This window comes from Aquarana catesbeiana, linkage group LG01 (assembly GCF_042186555.1).
Source record: "Aquarana catesbeiana isolate 2022-GZ linkage group LG01, ASM4218655v1, whole genome shotgun sequence".
In the NCBI taxonomy this organism is placed as follows: Eukaryota; Metazoa; Chordata; class Amphibia; order Anura; family Ranidae; genus Aquarana; species Aquarana catesbeiana.
The window spans coordinates 826,954,680-826,970,875 of record NC_133324.1 but is presented as its reverse complement, the minus strand read 5'-3'; the positions used below and the strand labels follow the sequence as shown (position 1 = coordinate 826,970,875).

At 45.6% G+C, this 16,196-nt stretch overlaps 1 protein-coding gene across 1 annotated transcript in view; it reads left to right on the top strand.

Annotated features, from left to right (window-relative positions):
• Positions 1-16,196, top strand: part of ATP10D (ATPase phospholipid transporting 10D (putative)) — a 139,569-nt gene that overhangs the window by 40,646 nt on the left and 82,727 nt on the right. The window contains exon 2 of the mRNA XM_073608486.1: positions 14,230-14,556. Coding sequence (XP_073464587.1) covers positions 14,264-14,556 — 293 coding nt within the window. The 5' untranslated portion in view covers positions 14,230-14,263. The remainder of the gene's footprint in view (positions 1-14,229; positions 14,557-16,196) is intronic.

The window sequence follows — 16,196 nt, the reverse complement described above, 5'->3', positions numbered from 1 at the left end:
TGTTATTTCTTGACAGGCGTGTGTAATTTCTTATACATAAAATCATACAATCTTGTGTTTTAAAACGGAGTTCCACACATAAATTCAACTTCCACATTTGGCACCTTTCAGGGGGGAGGGGGAGCAGATACCTGTCAAATCCAGGTATCTGCTCCCGCCTCCGGCGCTGTGATTGGCCGGAGCCACGAGGACGTCACTCCCGCGCAGGAGCCGCCGGTAATGGCACGCTAGCTGAAGCAACGGCACGAACATGCCATTGCTTCAGTGCACATGTGCCAATGATGTCTGCACATGCTGATACAGGGGATAGCTCCTAAACGGTGTAGGTTTAGGAGATTTCCCAGGTAGATACAGGTAAGCCTTATTATAGGCTTGCCTGTAGTGAAAAGTGGATTGTAAGGGTTTACTGCCACTTTAAATAGTCACCTGTGTGCACCCAGATTAAACATGCTTTGTATTGTTCAGCATCAATACAGTGCCTTGAAAATGTATTCACACCCCTTGACATTTTCCACATTTTGTCATGTTACAACCAAAAACAAAGCGGCACATAATGTGAAGTTGAAGGAAAATGATAAATGATTTGTATTCAGCCCCCCGGAGTCAATACTTTGTAGAACCACCTTTTGGTGCAATTACAGCTGCAAGTCTTTTTGGGGATGTCTCTAACAGATTTGCACATCTAGAGAGTGATATTTTTGCCCATTCTTTACAAAATAGCTCAAGCTCTGTCAGATTGGAGGGAGAGCATCTGTGAACAGCAATTTGCAATTCTTGCCACAGATTCTCAATTGGCTTTTGGTCTGGACTTTGGCTGAATATGCTTTGATTCTATTGTTACTCTGGCTGAATGTTTAGGGTCTTTGTCCTGGTGGAAGGTGAACCTCTGCCCCAGTCTCAAGTCTTTTTGCAGACTCTAACAGGTTTTCTTCTAAGATTTGCCTGTATTTGGCTCCATCCATCTTCCCATCAACTCTGACCAGCTTCCCTGTCTGAAGAAAAGCATCCCCACAACATGATACTGCCACTACCATGTTTCATGTGGGGGTGGTGTGGTCAGGGTGATGTGCAGTGTTCGTTTTTCGCCACACATAGCATTTTGCTTTTAGGCCAAAAAGTCCAATTTTGGTCTCATCTGACCAGAGCACCTTCTTCCATATATTTGCTGTGTCCCCCACATGGCTTCTCGCATACTGCAAATGGGACTTCTTATGGCTTTCTTTCAACAGTGACTTTCTTCTTGCCACTCTTCCATAAAGGTCAGATTTGTGAAGTGCACAACTAATAGTTGTCCTGTGGACAGATTCTCCCACCTGAGCTGTGGATCTCAGCAGCTCCTCCAGAGTTACCATGGGCCTCTTGGCTGCTTCGCTGATTCTTTGGACTCCCTGGCCAATCGGGTCTCAGAACACAATTCCTGTTCAGCTGGGAGAAGAAGCAAAGGCGCCACTGCTTCCAGAGTGTAGAGTGGCTCTCTGACATCAGCTGACTGTGAGGCTAAAGCTTTGGCCGTATTTCTATTTTAAGGCCGCATTCACACTTTAACACATTGAAATTGTGGACAGAATTGCTGGTTTGTGCCTACGATTCCAGAATTGCAGCAAAACATGCAGCAGGCTTGTGGTACCATTATTTTTTTTTAATGGCACACCAAACACGGTGCCATTTTTGCCACGATTGTTGCAGCAAAAAAAGTAGTGCTAAACACGACTGGCTCAGTACCAAATTTTGGTATATGAGCTTCTTTGGAGTGGAGGAGGGCCCATTCAAAATGACTGGTTCTGCGCCGAAAACACGCTGCAAAAACGCACAGAAAAACGCAATGTGTGTGAACCAAGCCTACGGACTCCTAAATTCAGTTTAAAATCCTCCCCTCCCTTACTTTTCTAGGTTATCTGTGGCTTTTGTCAGCTTCCTGTTTTGTGTTCTACAGCTGAAGAACATTCAAGTCGTTTCTTCTAAATGTTTAGACATTTGAAGTAACTAGAAACTTGGTGTACTTGCAGTAGATATTTTGTATACAAGATCTTGATATTGCTACAACATTTTGCTCATGCACATGGTGCGGGCCTGGCAGCAGTCCTGTTTGTTTGATCTGTAAGCGTTTCCCCAGACATCGATCTCTGAGCGGAGTAATTAACACCCCAGCCGTGTAGAACAAACAATGGCTTTAATTAGACACATAGAGGTTCACACTGCTCCGGGAGGGAATGGCGTCAGGTGAGAAAATAGAAAATATGGCTGAATTCCTGCAGTCCTATTGAGAATGTACAGGGTATGGTTTTTTATTTATTTTTTTACAAAATTGCTAAATGCGTACTTTTCGCATTTAACAGCCACACTATAGTAATCAATGGGGCCATACACACAGCTGCATCTACAAACAAAAATTTGCTCAGCATTTAGCATAGCAAAAAAAAAAACTAGATCAGTAGTAAGGCACCTAAATGTATGTAAACCGCACCGCACAAATGTGAACTGACCCCCAGGTATTGCTTCGTTGCTGCCAAGTGACAATCTAGCATTTCTATCTGTGGGGGAGTGACGATGTGGAAGCCGCTCGCTATTTTACTTTTCACTTTTTAGCGTTCCTGTTGCTTGTGAGTTGTCACAGATGTGCGTTGGCCCTTACTGAGCATACACTATACAGTGTCTTGAAAAAGTATTCATACCCCTTGAAATTTCCCACATTTCGTCATGTTACAACCTAGAACGTAAATGTATTTTATTGGGATTTTATGTGATGGACCAACACAAAGTGGCACATAATTGTGAAAAAAGGAAAATGATAAATGCTGATCATTTGTGTTTTTTTTTTTTACAGATATGTGAAAAGTGTGGGGTGCATTTGTATTCAGCCCCCCTGAGTCAATACTTTGTAGAACCACCTTTCTCTGCAATTACAGCTGCAAGTCTTTTTGGGTATGTCTCTACCAGCTTTGCACATCTAGAAAGTGACATTTTTGCCCATTCTTCTTTGCAAAATAGATCAAGCTCTGTCAGATTGGATGGAGAGCATCTGCAAAAAGCAATTTTCAAGTCTTGCCACAGATTCTCAATCGGATTTAGGTCTGAAATTGGTCTAGAATTTGACTGGGCCATTCTAACACAAGAATATGCTTTAATCTAAACTAATCGAATCCAGGCGCTATACAGGCCGGATGCTGGATTGCGTGGTCAGCCGTACTCACATACTGTCCTCTCAAGGGGCGCCTTCCTGTGACCTCAGCATATCGCTCTGGCTTGAGCACGCCCGGGTCGGGCGGGATGGGCGCATTGTCGTACTCCTCTATGGAGATTGCTGCCTACCAACTTGCAGCTCGTACCACCTAAGAATAGCACCTATACCTGCTATACCATAACTGCCCACCTCTACACCCTGCCCTTTCTCAGTGGTTCCCTTTTTTAACTCCTTCCCACAAGCATTCAATGAAATTCTTCCAGATGAACCCCTCTTTTCAACTATGCCCCTGAAGAAGGACCCTAGAAATATTAAATACCCCGAAACGCGTCGGGCTTGAAAAGAGTCTTCTGGTTTCCTTTCATCATTGTTTATTGCTTGATGTTCATTATGTCTTCCAAGTAGTACTACTATGTTACTCAAGATATCCACTTTGTTTTTAATATTTGTATTTTCCAACCAAATAAAATATATATTCTTTTATTATGTACAATAGTTTCTATTCCTATATTCTTTCTTTTTTTTATGCAAGTGCCGGGAAAGTCCACCTAGGGGAATTTTTCTGTCTTGGCTTTAATCTAAACTAGGGTTGTCCCGATACCACTTTTTTAGGTACCGAGTACAAGTACCGATACTTTTTTTTTTTTCAAGTACTCGCCGATACCGATTACCCATACTTTTTTTTGTAATGTCACTTGACAGTGTTGTTTTTTTTTTTTTTTTTTTTTTTTTAACAATGCTTTCTTTTTTTCGCGGGGGAATGGTATCTGTGTGTTTTTTGTTTTTTTTATTTACAATTTTTATTTTTTACAATAGTATTTTTTTTTTTTTTTTTTATTCTTTATTGCAATATATGTTTTTTTTTTTTTGGTTTTTTTTGTTAATCAGCCCTCTTGGGGGGCTTTGGTGAGATATCAGGGGTCTTAACAGACCTCTGCTATCTCCCCCTTGAGACAGAGGATAGAGATTCCCCAGTCCCTTTCTCTGTAGCCACAGCTGCACTGAAAATGAATGGAGAGAAGACAGCGGCTCCTCTCCATTCATAAACTGACACATCGTAATCACAGGAGATTACAATGTTTCAGTTATGTGAATGGACAGAGTCAGCTGACTGTGTCCATTCACAAAGGAAGGAGGAGGAGGACAGCAGAACGGAGGGGACAGCGGAGAGGCACAGCAAAATGGAGGGGACAGAGAAGGAGAGCGGAACGGAGGGGGACAGCGGAGAGGCACAGCAAAACGGAGGGGACAGAGAAGGAGAGGGGAATGGCGGAATGGAGGGGACAGCGGAGAGGGACAGAGGAACGGAGGGGGCATGGAGGAGGATGAGGTGACAGTCAGCGTTGATCGTGTGGGGGAGTTACAAGCACCGATCACTGACATATGTCACTAAAGGAGCTGAAAGCCGCGGGGGGAGAAGCTTGTAACTTCCCCACACGCCGATCACCGCTGACTGTCCAGGTATCGGGGGAAGCATCGGGAGCACTTGCCCGAGTACAAGTACTGGGGCAAATGCTCGATATCGGTGCCGATATCGATACTGGTATCGGTGCCGATACCGATACTGGTATCGGTATCGGGACAACCCTAATCTAAACCATTCCATTGTATCTATTTAGGGTAGTTGTCCTGCTGGAAGGTGAACCTCCACCCCATCTCAAGTCTTTTGCAGATTCTTAACAGGTTTACTTCTAAGACTGCCCTGTATTTGGCTCCATTCATCTTCCCATCAACTCTGACCAGCTTCCCTGTCCCTGCTGAAGAAAAGCATCTCCACAACATGATGCTGTCACCACCATGTTTCACGGTGGGGATGGTGTGTTCAGGGTGATGGGGATGGTGTGTTCAGGGTGATGTGCAGTGTTCGTTTTCTGCCACACATAGCGTTTTGCTTTTAGGCCAAAAAGTTCAATTTTGGTCTTATCTAACCAGAGCACCTTCTACCATATGTTTGCGGTGTCCCCCGCATGGCTTCTTGCAAACAGGACTTATGTCTTTCTTTTTGCCACTCTTCCATAAAAAACAGATTTGTGGAGTGCATGGATAATGTCTTCTGGACAGATTCTCCCACCTGAGTTGTGGATCTCTACAGCTCCAGAGTTACGATGGGCCTCTTGGCTGCTTTTCTGATTAATGCTCTCCTTGCCTGACCTGTCAGTTTTTAGGTGGACGTCCATGTCTTGCTAGGTTTGCAGTTGTGCCATACTCTTTCCATTTTCTGATGATGGATTGAACAGTGCTCCGTGAGATGTTCAAAGCTTGGGATATTTTTTTATAACCTAACCCTGCTTTAAACTTCTTCACAACTTTATCCCTGACCTGTCCAGTGCAGTGGCGGAATTACCAGGGTCGCAACAGTCGCACTTGCGACTGGGCCCTGGCATTCTTCCAGTGTGGGGAGGCCCCAAGACCCCACACCTTCCCCTGTACCTCCGGCTGGCATCTAACTATACAGGGGAGGGGGGCTTACTTCCCGAGTGTCAGTGTATACAATGGATAGGGGAGGGGCCTCTGACCCAAGCAGGCACCAGATTCAGTGCATAAGTTTGTCCCTCTACTTGTACACACTGAGTCTTGCCGATACATGCTCGGGTCAGAGGCCCCTCCCTTCTCCATTGTATACACTGATACTTGGGAAGTGAACTGTGCTGCCTGCTGCGGACATCACAAGGAAGCATGCTGCTTCTTCCATATGGGCTTCTCATGTAAGTTAAGCACAACACTGCCCCCCCACCTGTCTCCTGTCACACTGGCCCCCCCACCTGTCTCCTGTCACACTGGCCCCCCCACCTGTCTCCTGTCACACTGGCCCCCCCACCTGTCTCCTGTCACACTGGCCCCCCCACCTGTCTCCTGTCACACTGGGCCCCCCCACCTGTCTCCTGTCACACTGGGCCCCCCCACCTGTCTCCTGTCACACTGGCCCCCCCCACCTGTCTCCTGTCACACTGGCCCCCCCCACCTGTCTCCTGTCACACTGGGCCCCCCCACCTGTCTCCTGTCACACTGGGCCCCCCCACCTGTCTCCTGTCACACTGGGCCCCCCCACCTGTCTCCTGTCACACTGGCCCCCCCCACCTGTCTCCTGTCACACTGGCCCCCCCACCTGTCTCCTGTCACACTGGGCCCCCCCACCTGTCTCCTGTCACACTGGGCCCCCCCACCTGTCTCCTGTCACACTGGGCCCCCCCACCTGTCTCCTGTCACACTGGGCCCCCCCACCTGTCTCCTGTCACACTGGCCCCCCCCACCTGTCTCCTGTCACACTGGCCCCCCCCACCTGTCTCCTGTCACACTGGCCCCCCCCACCTGTCTCCTGTCACACTGGCCCCCCCCACCTGTCTCCTGTCACACTGGCCCCCCCCACCTGTCTCCTGTCACACTGGGCCCCCCCACCTGTCTCCTGTCACACTGGGCCCCCCCACCTGTCTCCTGTCACACTGGGCCCCCCCACCTGTCTCCTGTCACACTGGGCCCCCCCACCTGTCTCCTGTCACACTGGCCCCCCCCACCTGTCTCCTGTCACACTGGCCCCCCCCACCTGTCTCCTGTCACACTGCCCCCCCCACCTGTCTCCTGTCACACTGCCCCCCCCACCTGTCTCCTGTCACACTGGCCCCCCCCCCCACCTGTCTCCTGTCACACTGGCCCCCCCCCCATCTGTCTCCTGTCACACTGGCCCCCCCCCCCCACCTGTCTCCTGTCACACTGGCCCCCCCACCTGTCTCCTGTCACACTGGCCCCCCCACCTGTCTCCTGTCACACTGGCCCCCCCCCCCACCTGTCTCCTGTCACACTGGCCCCCCCCCCACCTGTCTCCTGTCACACTGGCCCCCCCCCCCACCTGTCTCCTGTCACACTGGCCCCCCCCCACCTGTCTCCTGTCACACTGGCCCCCCCACCTGTCTCCTGTCACACTGGCCCCCCCACCTGTCTCCTGTCACACTGGCCCCTCCACCTGCCACATAGCCCCTCTTTTATCACACTGCCCACATCATACTATTTCCCCATCACACTGCCCCCCACCTATGTGTGTGTGTATGTATGTATGTGTATGTGTGTGTATATATATATATATGTATATGTATGTGTGTGTGTGTGTATATATATATATATATATAATTATACTGAAACTAAATTACACACAGGTGGACTCTATTTACTAATTAAGTGACTTCTGAAGGCAATTGGTTCCGCTAGATTATAGTTAGGGGTATCGGAGTAAAGGAGGCTGAATACAAATGGAAAACCATTTATCATTTTCCTTCCACGTCACAATTATGTGCCACTCTGTTGGTCTATCACATAAAATTCCAATAAAATACGTTTATGTTCTTGGTTGTAATATGACAAAATGTGGAAAATTTCAAGGGGTATGAATACTTTTTCAAGGCACTATGCAATATCCTTTAGGTCTTCCATCGACTTCCATTTAGTGCAAGGGCCTCCCTGATTTGGTTCTGTTTTAATATATTGTTTAGTTTTGTCCTCGTATTGTAGTGTAGTCTAAAAAAAAAAAAAATACAATTTCTACAATCCGATTGAATAGCGTATAGCCAGCTTTAGGTCAGAGTTGAAGGGCAAGGACAATTTATAGTATCATGTATACGTAAATCCGGACAAAAAGGAAAATACTCAGCAAAACTGAGCTCTATACTGTGCACCTAAAAAGAAGTGTAGATGGTTGAGAAACCGAAAGTGACAATTGCAGGCCGTAATGACAGCTGCATTGTGTGCACAGTTGTCTGGAATTTTGGCAGTAGATGAGAGGTCAAAGCCTAGTACACACAATGAGATTATCGGACGAATAATCGTCTGTTTTTTTGTTTTTTGTTTTTGCATGCTAGTCTCCATATCGAAAACAAATAGGTTACTAAATGTATTGTGTTGTATTATCATACGAGAAACTTTTTCCTGATTGTCTCTTAGGCCCCTTTCACACTGGGGCGGTTTGCAGGCGTTATTGCGCTAAAAATACCGCCTGCAAACCGCCCCAAAACAGCCTCCGCTGTTTGTTCAGTGCGAAAGCCCGAGGGCTTTCACACTGAAGCGGTGCGCTGGCAGTAGAAGAAAAAAATCTCCTGTCAGCCGCATCTTTGGAGCGGTGAAGGAGCGGTGTATTCACCGCTCCTAAACCGCTCCTGCCCATTGAAATCAATGGGACAGCGCGGCTATACCGCGGCAATACCGGGGCTATAACCGCGCTATACGAGCGGTTTTAACCCTTTTTCGGCTGCCAACGGGGGGTAAAAACCGCACCGCTAGCGGCCGAATACCGTGGTAAAACAGCGCTAAAAAATAGCGCTGTTTTACCGCCGACGCCCCCTACTGCCCCAGTGTGAAAGGGGCCTTAGGAAAATTTTGGCCGAAAGCTGTGTACTAACGATCAGATTATCATACAATCGCTTCAAAAGTGGTATTTTTTTTTTTTTTTATAGTATTCTGATCGTGTGTATGGAGCTTTAGGCTAGAGGACAGGAAGTGAAGGGAAATCTCCCCAATGGCACACAGATAGTGGAAAAAAATCTGTCAGAGGTTGTTACCCTTCCTTGCTCTATCAAATATGAAAAAAATAAGTTTTGAATATAGTTCTACTTTAACTCATCGTGATCTAATAGGAGGAGAAAAAAGTAAGAGAACCCTTGCATCAACCCACAGCAAAGATTTGCAGGAAATTCCTAGATGTAATGTCAAGCCAGGAGTGGAGCTTCAAACCATTAACTTCCGATGTTCTCCCTTTTGGTCTGTTAGGCTAAATAGGTGATTTAGGTTGGTGCGAATTGTAGGGTCAGCAATCTGAGATTTCTGCTGCAGCCGCCTGCCCTTTTGACTTTCTGTGCGTCCAGCAGCGATCATCGCAAATCATTCTGCAAATGTTCAAAAAAATCTATACCTTGGTCCAGCAGCCATCGGCGCTGTTCTCTTCTGCCCAAAGTTCCAGGGTATGTGCAGTCCATTGGCATCAGGGCTGTTAACCCTGCATTGTATGTAAGAAAGCAAGCTTATGAGCGTTGGCCATACATAGAACTAAATTTGGTCGGTTCAGCAGAGATTGGCCCAATTTTGATCCATGTATGGACACACTGGTTGTACAGAAGTCAATCTACCAAATAACTTCTGTCCAACCTCCCTGTTGGATTTTCCCCACTTGGATCAGCTTTGCTGGCTGGCAAAGCTGATTGGTGTATTCTGTGGGGAAGTCTCTCTGCCGTCAGAATACAGTAGCTCAGCAGGGAGGATACAATGTTGATGGGTGGCTCGAATCAGTGTGTTTTTCTGGTTGTTTGTTTTTTTGTTTTTTTTTGTTCAGCATGCTGGTTGAACGAACAAAATGTATGGGTTGCCTTATGGCCCTTTCACACTGAACGCAGTTTGATGCATTTTGAACTGCACTCCAACTGCATAGACGGCTCAAATTAAGGTAATCTATGGTAATAGTTCACATCATTCCAGTGCAGTTCAGCGCTGTTAAAAAAAAAATATATATATATACATGCTGCATTTTTCAACACTGCAAAAGCAGGGAATGCACTACAAATGCGATTCATATGTATCTCGCTGTGCCCCTAAGCCAACAAAGCCAACCCGAATAACGCATAGAAAAATGCACTGCAAACGATGTGCTAAGCACAGTGAAAAACGCATTCAAGCGCGCTTCAAATGCATGCAAAAATGCAGTTATGTGCAGTTTATGATGTGAATGGACCCTTAGGGCCATTTTACACCATAAGAAACACAGTCCGGATGCTTTCCAGGTGTTTTTCTGCATTCGGGTTTCTGGTGCATTTTTGATGCAGACGAGCGCCTTCTTCTTTTTTTTTTTTTTTTTTTTTTTTTCTTTTTTACAGCGTTCCATTACAGGAAAAATTAAGCAGGTTCTACTTTTTTTTTTTTTTTTTTTTCTGGAACTGATGTAAACTATGCCATTGAAAACCATATAACCTACTTTTCCATGCGTTTTTGATGCAGAAAAAAGCGCACTGGGCTACATGTGGTATGAACTTGGCCCTTAGAAAGGACGGTGAGTTTAACTGAACACATGGATAAAGGAAGCTTTCTGGAGCCAGAAATTGGGTATTACATCTAACCCCTGCATCGTGATATTATATGTTTTTCTTCTTACGGGTCTGGGGCTTGCACATGTGCTGCCGGTGACCTGCTCCTGCTGTGATTGGACACAGCGGGAGCCAATCTCTGGGTCCGGCGGGCCCGATGTCTGCCGGGACCCGCTGATCATTCCCGAGGCAGACAGAACAGTGGCCTGCCTATATAAACAAGGCAGATTGCCTTTCTGATAGAAGACAGATCTCTCTTCTTTCAGCGCAAGCACCCCCTAGGGATACATTTAACCCTTTGATTGCCCCTGATGTTAACCCCTTCCCTGCCAGTGTCATTTGTACAGTGACATATTTTTAGCACTGCTCACTGTATTAGTGTCACTGGTCACCAAAAAAGTGTCACTTGGTGTCTGATCTGTCCGCCGCAATGTCGCGGTCCCGCTACAAGTCGCTAATCGCCGTCATTACTAGTAAACAAAATAAATGAAAAATTCCATAAAATATCCCATAGTTTGTAAATGCTATAACTTTTTGCGCAAACCAATCAATATACGCTTATTGGTATTTTTTTTACCAAAAAAAAATATGTAGCAGAATACATATTGGCCTAAATTGTTGAAAACATTTGACTTTTTTTTTTTTTTTTTTTTTTTTTTTTTTTAATTCCATTGGGTGTGTTTCATAGCAGAAAATTAAATATTGGTTTTTTTATTCATAATTGTTGGTCTTTTTTTTGTTCATAGTGCAAATGATAAAAACCGTAGGGGTGATCAAATACCTCCAAAATAAAGCTCTATTTGTGGTAAAAAAAAAAAGGACATCAATATTATTTGGGTACAGCATTGCACGACCGCGCAATTGTCAGCTAAAGTAACGCAGTTCGTATCGCAAAAAATGGCCTGGTCATTAAGGGGGTGAACTTTTCGGGGCTGAAGTGGTTAAAGCAAAAGCAAGCTTGTTGATGGGCTTGGCTTTCCCTATAAAATGTGCAAGTATGGCCAGCATACTTCTGTAATGTAAAGCATGTGATAAGATGGTTTCCTGTCTTTCATGGGATCTTTAGTAGATTTACTCCAATAAGCTGTGGGAATGGTCATGTTTGTTTCATTGGTTTATCCTAATCACTGTATCATTGGATGAATGCGCGGGATAATAAAGGGGGTCATGCTTTCAGATATTTCCTCCACCAGTTGTCTGAAAAACTTGCATATAACTGGAACTTACTCAGTTCGCAGTGCAACATTCCTTATAGAGCAGAGAATTCTGCCATTACAATACCAGCTCTGTGCTTTTTTAAGGCCCTCTTTAGCGTGTGTGTGTTTTGCACACAAATGAAAAGCATAAAAAGATTTGTAACACGCTGGTGGAATTCAAAAAGCCTTCACACTTTTCTGGTGGTATGGCCTTTTATAATGGCCTGCGCCAAATTACAAAATCCTTGCCACCCATTTTGGTAGGTTTACCAATGTGTGTGGCTGATTTAGGTAGTTTTTACTAGTGCCACTTTTACTGCACCAGATTCAAAAATAGCCAAACTGGAGGTAACGAGGACCAACTCTAAGTTTGTGTACAGAGACAGGCAGAGTACCTGTCTCTGTACGCTGTGTAGCAGGCGGCATGTTAGCCACCTCTGCCCCCCTCCCCACCAGTCGCTGGTTGTAAGGGCTGGTTCACACCATATGTATTGGGGCATATGCGCATTTCCCATACTGTGTGGGAACATGCTGCCCTTGTTGGACATGCGTGGGTGCCATTAATTGTTAATGGCACCCCAAATGCATCTATCAAACGCACACATTTGCAGCCACAAAAACGCATTATACAGCATTACCATGCAGTTTGGTGCAGGCTTGTCATGCCTCCAATACTTTTAGCATTTGCGGCATCTTAATTAAATTAATGGGTTGTCAAAAATGGAACACACAAAAGTATGCACGTTCCAGTGTGAATTGGCCATAAAGGACACCGGGACACTCCACTTTACAGTTGACCACCTCCTAACAACAAGTAACGTTGACGGTGGATGGAGCCGGATGGGGAAGCTGAAACACTAGTTCCCCAACAGGTCCACTCCCTCCTAATTGACATTGGGCAGATTCTATAGCAGGCTCTCCATTGGCTATGACCCAGCCTACTGTCTACTTACCTGATGGAGGACTAGTTTTAGGCTCCGTCTTCCAACTTGGCTGCCCATGCCCATGCACTCATTCCTTGGGTGGAGGCATGTTAGAATTTCAATGTGTGTCTTAGACATACAGGGGAATTCATAAAGATAATTTAGCGATATTTTGATGAATGGTATTCAGAGAGCAGGAATGTGTCTCTATAAATTAATTACAGATTAAAGAGAGGAACTTTAATAAAGCATTTGCTGTACTGGCAGTGTGGCCCCTTTAAAAAGACCTGCACCCATTCAAGAAAAGCATTGCTTCAGTTTTAGGATTTCTGATTCGTGAGTTGGATTTAGGTAGTTTTTATTTGAACCACTTTTAAAATATATTACTATTTTTTTTTTTTGTGCTAAAAGCTTCCTTGCTAACATGGGGTTCTTGTTGCCAGAAAGCTAATTTACCTCCTAGTTCTCTTCCCTCCTTCTCTAATTGATGTAACTGGGTGTGGCACAAGTGGTTAGTTGATGGGTTCCAAGTAAGGATGAGCTCCGGCGTGTTCGCACAGCCCACGTGCAGAGCCCGCCCGTAAGTTGGCACTGTGCTGCGCTAATCATAGGCAGTGAGACGTTGTCCCGATGTGCGGCTGCAGAGATTGGAAAATGTCTCACTGCCTGTGATCAGCGCAGTTCTGACTTCCTGGCGGGCTCTGCACGTGGGGTGTGCGAACACGCCGGAGCTCATCCATTGTTCCAAGGTAGTATAGTGGAACTAAACCCTCCTCTCCTTTACAGCCAAGGGAGCTGCCATCTTAGCCTCTGTTTTGATCCGTAGTTATCAAGGTGTTGCACATGTGATCAGTTATGACACCAGTCATTTGATGGCTTGACCGTTCAGTTGATAACACAAGCAACTGTGACAGTTATTCTTCACAGCGTCCTTAAATGTAACTGTTTTGGGAAGCTTATATCGATGAGTTTAGTTCCGCTTTAGGCCTGGTTCACATTATTGCGGATACTGGAATCGCACCTGTTCCTGCACTCGCAATCGCCCACAGGCAAAACGTGCTGCTCTTTAAAAACACGCTGGACTGCCATTCATTCTTAATAAAATGCATCTCAAAACGAAGTGTGTTTGTGGGAACCTCTGAAATCTCATCGTGCAAAAGCAACATGCAATTTCCTGGCCGCTGTGTTTTCAAAATGGTTCAGAAACCATTTCCAGCATGCATAGCAGCCCATTCAAGAAAATGGGCTGCATTTTAATTTTTTTTTGGTTGAACTTGATGGACTTTTTTCAACCCGACTAACTATGTAACTATGTGCCCGCACAAACGTGGCCCGTGGCCTTAAAGTGAAACTTCACTCTCCCAATCAAAATTGATTATTTTTAATCCTCGTGCTGCTAACATTAGTAAATAGGAAAGTATATCATATTTACTTGTGTTTTTAAACTTTTTTTTTTTTGGGTAGAAGAGGGGGAGGGGTTTTCTCTGCTAAGCACACTCTCCTGCATGCATGACTGAGCTAAGGGCAGATGGATTCCAGGTAGTAAATGCTACATGAATCATTTGCCCTTACTCAAGATGGCCACTGCCAGAAATGCTAGTGGGTGTTTTTCAAAGTGATTTCTCAACAAAATGAAGCATAGATAAAGCAAATAGACATACATGGATGGGGGAGTTTGTTTTGAATATTAAAAAGAGATTAATTAGTGTTTTTGGTTTGTGGTGCTCAGATGCAGTGAAGATCCTCTTTAAGGGCACAGGGTGGTCTTCCCTCTCAGCCCTTTCAGGCCAATGCTCCAGTGTACAAAATGTTATGTAACTATCATACACCATATACAGCCTTTGCAAACAATCTTTTGACTTTTCTCCTGCTAGACTAAAGAAGATTTCAGCCACAAGTTGGATCGATATGGCCAGACCTCTCCAGTGGGTCCGTCACAGATGGCAGCAAGTGGCACAGACGGAGAGCAGCAGCAACGAAACCCAGAGGAGTGCCTCAGCGCCACGATCGTACCTGAAATTTTGTAGAACTACCGACACGGGGAGCAGAACTCCTAAACATAGGGTTGTTGTCCCATACCTGGATCAGTTCAAGGAGGAGTATGACAGGCTAACTAAAGGCTACAAGAACAACAAGATACGGACCACTAATTACACTCTACTGAACTTCATCCCACGGAACTTGTTTGAACAGTTTCACAGGTAGGTTCCTGCACAGCCTGTGTGTTCAGCTGTCACTACGGGTGAAGTTCCTGTGTATTCCTGTATATATTATAGCAGGTCAGTGATTGTCGCACCTGTACTAATATTTCATGTAGACTTGAAATCCGACGCTTTATATATGGAAAGCATTATGCTACTTTGTATAGAACTTCGTGCCTGCACCTTTCTAATGTCATTGTCTGCTGACTGAGCTCGTTATACAATCCATTTTGGAAATTCAAGCAGAGTGTTTGGAAGGAAGCCAGCATTCTAGTTAACACACTTGTTAGGCTGCGGGATTTGTAATGCCAGAGCTCTGTAAGCATTGCCAGATTGACAAATCTGGATCCCTCGAATAACAAATGTAGACACCTCAAATATATTTAAAGCATCTTTTCGCTTCAGAGGCATCTCTATTATTCAAGAGAATTAAAGTGATTCCAAAGGCAAAGTTTTAATTTAAAAAAAAAATCACGACTATGTTGTATTTACTTGCTCTGTGCAATGGTTTTGTATCTTTATCGTACATCACGGGACACAGAGCCATAGTAGTAACTACTGTATATGCGTAAATAGGCACCTTCAGGTGATGGACACCATTATACCTAATACAGGAAGTTCACCCCCTATACAACCCCTCCTTCTACCAGGAGTACTTCAGTTTTTTCGCCAGTGTCTAAGGTGTTGGTCACGTGTGAAGATGTGCTCTGAAGAGCTCCGCTGGAGGGATCCTAGCCTCCACAGACCGGATCCATCCAAAGTGCCACTGAGGCCAAGGTGATTGGTACCCGGGCCTCGTATACGAAGAATGAGTTTTTGCCTGTAACGCCTCTCCTTGCAGGGCTGGACCCTGGGACCCAGGGCTTTTGGTCATGCTTCTATTACCTAAAGTTTTACCTGGTGGGGTGCTAATACAGGTCCAAGGGAATGGAACACCGATAAAAAGGGACCCAGTCCTTGAAGGTTTTCTAACACAGCCTGCCGTGATGGTTGAAGTTTGGATCTGTCTGTCTTCAGCAGTATCCTGCGGCGAGGATAAGGTAAGGGAAGAAGCCTAGGAACTGTAAAAAGTCCACCTATGGTTTTTTTTCTTCCATGACTAAATTGTTGTCATGCCTTAAAGTCTCCACTAGAGGGAGTAAATGCACATACCTGGTACATTGCTTCTCAGCCAGCTCTGTGTCCCAGCTAACAGTGTGTGTGTGGTCTCGGCCAGCCAGGGGGGATTCCTCATCTAGAACATGTTCTTTCCCCCCGTGGGGGAGCTATGGGGCTGGGAGGTACAACAGTAGTTTGTACTCCACCAAGCAGTGGCTTCTCTATGTTGATATTGATATGTCCCCACAGAAGCCCATAAACATCAAGTTTAAATTCCCCGCCTCCCCAGCCTTCCCTTTCCCTCCCCTCTCGCTGGGTCTGCAGTGGCAGACCCGAATGCCGTCCGCGCGGACTTTTGGTAGTTAAAACAAGAGAGGGTGGGTTAATGAGCGGAGGGGGCGTGGCTTAGGTGCGGCGCCATGTGTGGGATGTAGTGTCCACGAGGAGCACACAGCACAGGTGCTGGGGACGCCGAGCAGAGAGAAAACAGATGCTTCTCAGCTGGAGCTGCAGAACATGAATGTCTAACACACAGGACACGA